This window comes from Silene latifolia, chromosome 2 (assembly GCF_048544455.1).
Source record: "Silene latifolia isolate original U9 population chromosome 2, ASM4854445v1, whole genome shotgun sequence".
NCBI lineage: Eukaryota > Viridiplantae > Streptophyta > Magnoliopsida > Caryophyllales > Caryophyllaceae > Silene > Silene latifolia.
The window spans coordinates 8,769,389-8,771,389 of record NC_133527.1 but is presented as its reverse complement, the minus strand read 5'-3'; the positions used below and the strand labels follow the sequence as shown (position 1 = coordinate 8,771,389).

The window sequence follows — 2,001 nt, the reverse complement described above, 5'->3', positions numbered from 1 at the left end:
TAAGAATCTCATGACCAAGAAAACCCCAGTCACTGATTAAACGGCCTGGAACAAAAGCATTTTGATATTGGCCAATAATACTATCTATCACCATCCTGAGCCTAATAGCAATACATTTTGAAGCCGCCTTGTAGATGACATTACAAAGGTGATTGGCAAACCGGGAAATATGCTCAGGTACATCAACTTTAGGAATTAGAACAATATGAGTGTTGTTCCAAGCAGGGAGAAGGTGACCACTTTGTTTAAAAAAAGAAAGGGACAGTAGTAGAAATATCATCCTTAATAACCTTCCAATAAAGTTGATAAAAACGGGGTGGAAAACCATCAGGTCCAGGTGATTTATTCGGCTTTATTGAGAAAAAAGCCTTTTCAACATCTTTAGAAGTAAAGGGTTGAGAAAGAAAATCTTGCTGAAAGCCATCCAAATGAGGAATAGACAAGTCTTCAAGGGCTGAGAAGGAGAGAGTTTGATTAGATGAGCTGTATAAGCTTGCAAAATGCGACATAACCAACTGAGAAAGTTCCAAATCAGAGGAAGTCCAGTTCCCCATATCATTCTTTAAAGAAATGAGCCGAAGACGCTTCTGTCGAGATTTTGATCTACTAAAAAAATAAGAAGTTGGTATGCCGTCATTGAACTGAAAATCAGATTTTGCACGTTGCTTCCAGAAGGAGTGTTGGATATGGACTTCATGCTCCATAGAATTTGTATTATTAATATAGTTCAAACCCGAGGAGCTATCATGGACAAGTGAAGCAGATGCTGATAAATCGTGAGATATAGAGCTCCAGTCAATCATAAATCTGTGACGATTTTGAAGAACCCATTTAAGAATTCCAGAGCGGATTTGGCTAAGTTTGAAAGAGACGGCTGACGAAGCAGGACCTTGACATGAAGTATTCCAAATTGAAGAAATAAGCCAATGAATTTCCGGATTATCCAGACACCAATTATCCACTCGGTAGGGACGCTTTGGTTTCTTGCAGGGGATTGTTGTAGATAGAACAATTGGGGCATGATCTGATAGAAATATATTGAGATTCTGAACATGAGCATCTGGAAAAGAAAGAATCCAGTTCTCAGATGCATAACATCGGTCCAGACGTTCCAAAATTAGACTTGAAGAGTTTCTCTTATTAGCCCAAGTAAACTGAGGGCCTGAAAAAGGGAGCTCGGAGAGAGGAGTTGAGATTCTCCAGTCTAAAAAAGCCTTCCATCCAGCAATGTTGGAAGAGCCTCCTAGTTTGTCAAAATGATGTTCAAGTTGATTGAAATCACCAATCATACAAAGTGGAGAATAAGCCGAACAAAGAGCTTTCATATTATTCCAAAAATTAGCTCTAGACGCAGTACATGACTCGCCATACAGAAAGAGAGCAAACCATACACTATTGGAACCACGATTTACTACTTTACAAAGGATGAAATGTGGATCCGTTACAAGAGGCAAAATATCGGATCTGTCATCCCAAAGTAACAGTAACCCACCACTAGTACCAACAGAGTCAGTACCACAAAAATGAGGTAAGTTGAGAGGACTAGTTTTACAAACACCATCCGCTACAGAACATTTTGTTTCTTGAAGGAAAACTATAGAAGTATCATAGTAGCGTACGGACCAACTTATATACGGAATTATAGGGGTGTCCGTACCTCCCAAACCCCTACAATTCCAAGAGAAAATCTTCATTGGCCTAGTGGTGGCAGAAACGGGCCTGCCACAACCCAAGTTTTTGGAGAATCATCTCGGTGATCCGAAGAAAAGGAACTTGAAGACCCGCGAGAATCTGCACAGGTAGAGGAAATCTTTAGTCGTTTGTTGGGGAAAGATGAGATAAAGCCGCGAGATTCTTCATCATCAGAAAACAAAGAGAAATTTCTTTTACGAGAGCCATTGAAAGGAACAGAGCGTAACACATCGGCTTCAGATGCGGAAGAGGACTGAGAGAATGTTCTGCGAGAACTGATGCTTGAATTAGCATTAAGAAAATCTGCAA

The 2,001-nt window shown here is 40.1% G+C and overlaps 1 protein-coding gene across 1 annotated transcript; it reads right to left on the bottom strand.

Moving 5' to 3' along the window:
* Window positions 1-245: 245 nt before the first annotated feature.
* On the bottom strand, window positions 246-1,694 carry LOC141633330 (uncharacterized). The gene has a single exon (XM_074445809.1). It carries the CDS (start codon window positions 1,692-1,694, stop codon window positions 246-248), a length of 1,449 nt encoding a protein of 482 aa, XP_074301910.1.
* Window positions 1,695-2,001: the final 307 nt, after the last annotated feature.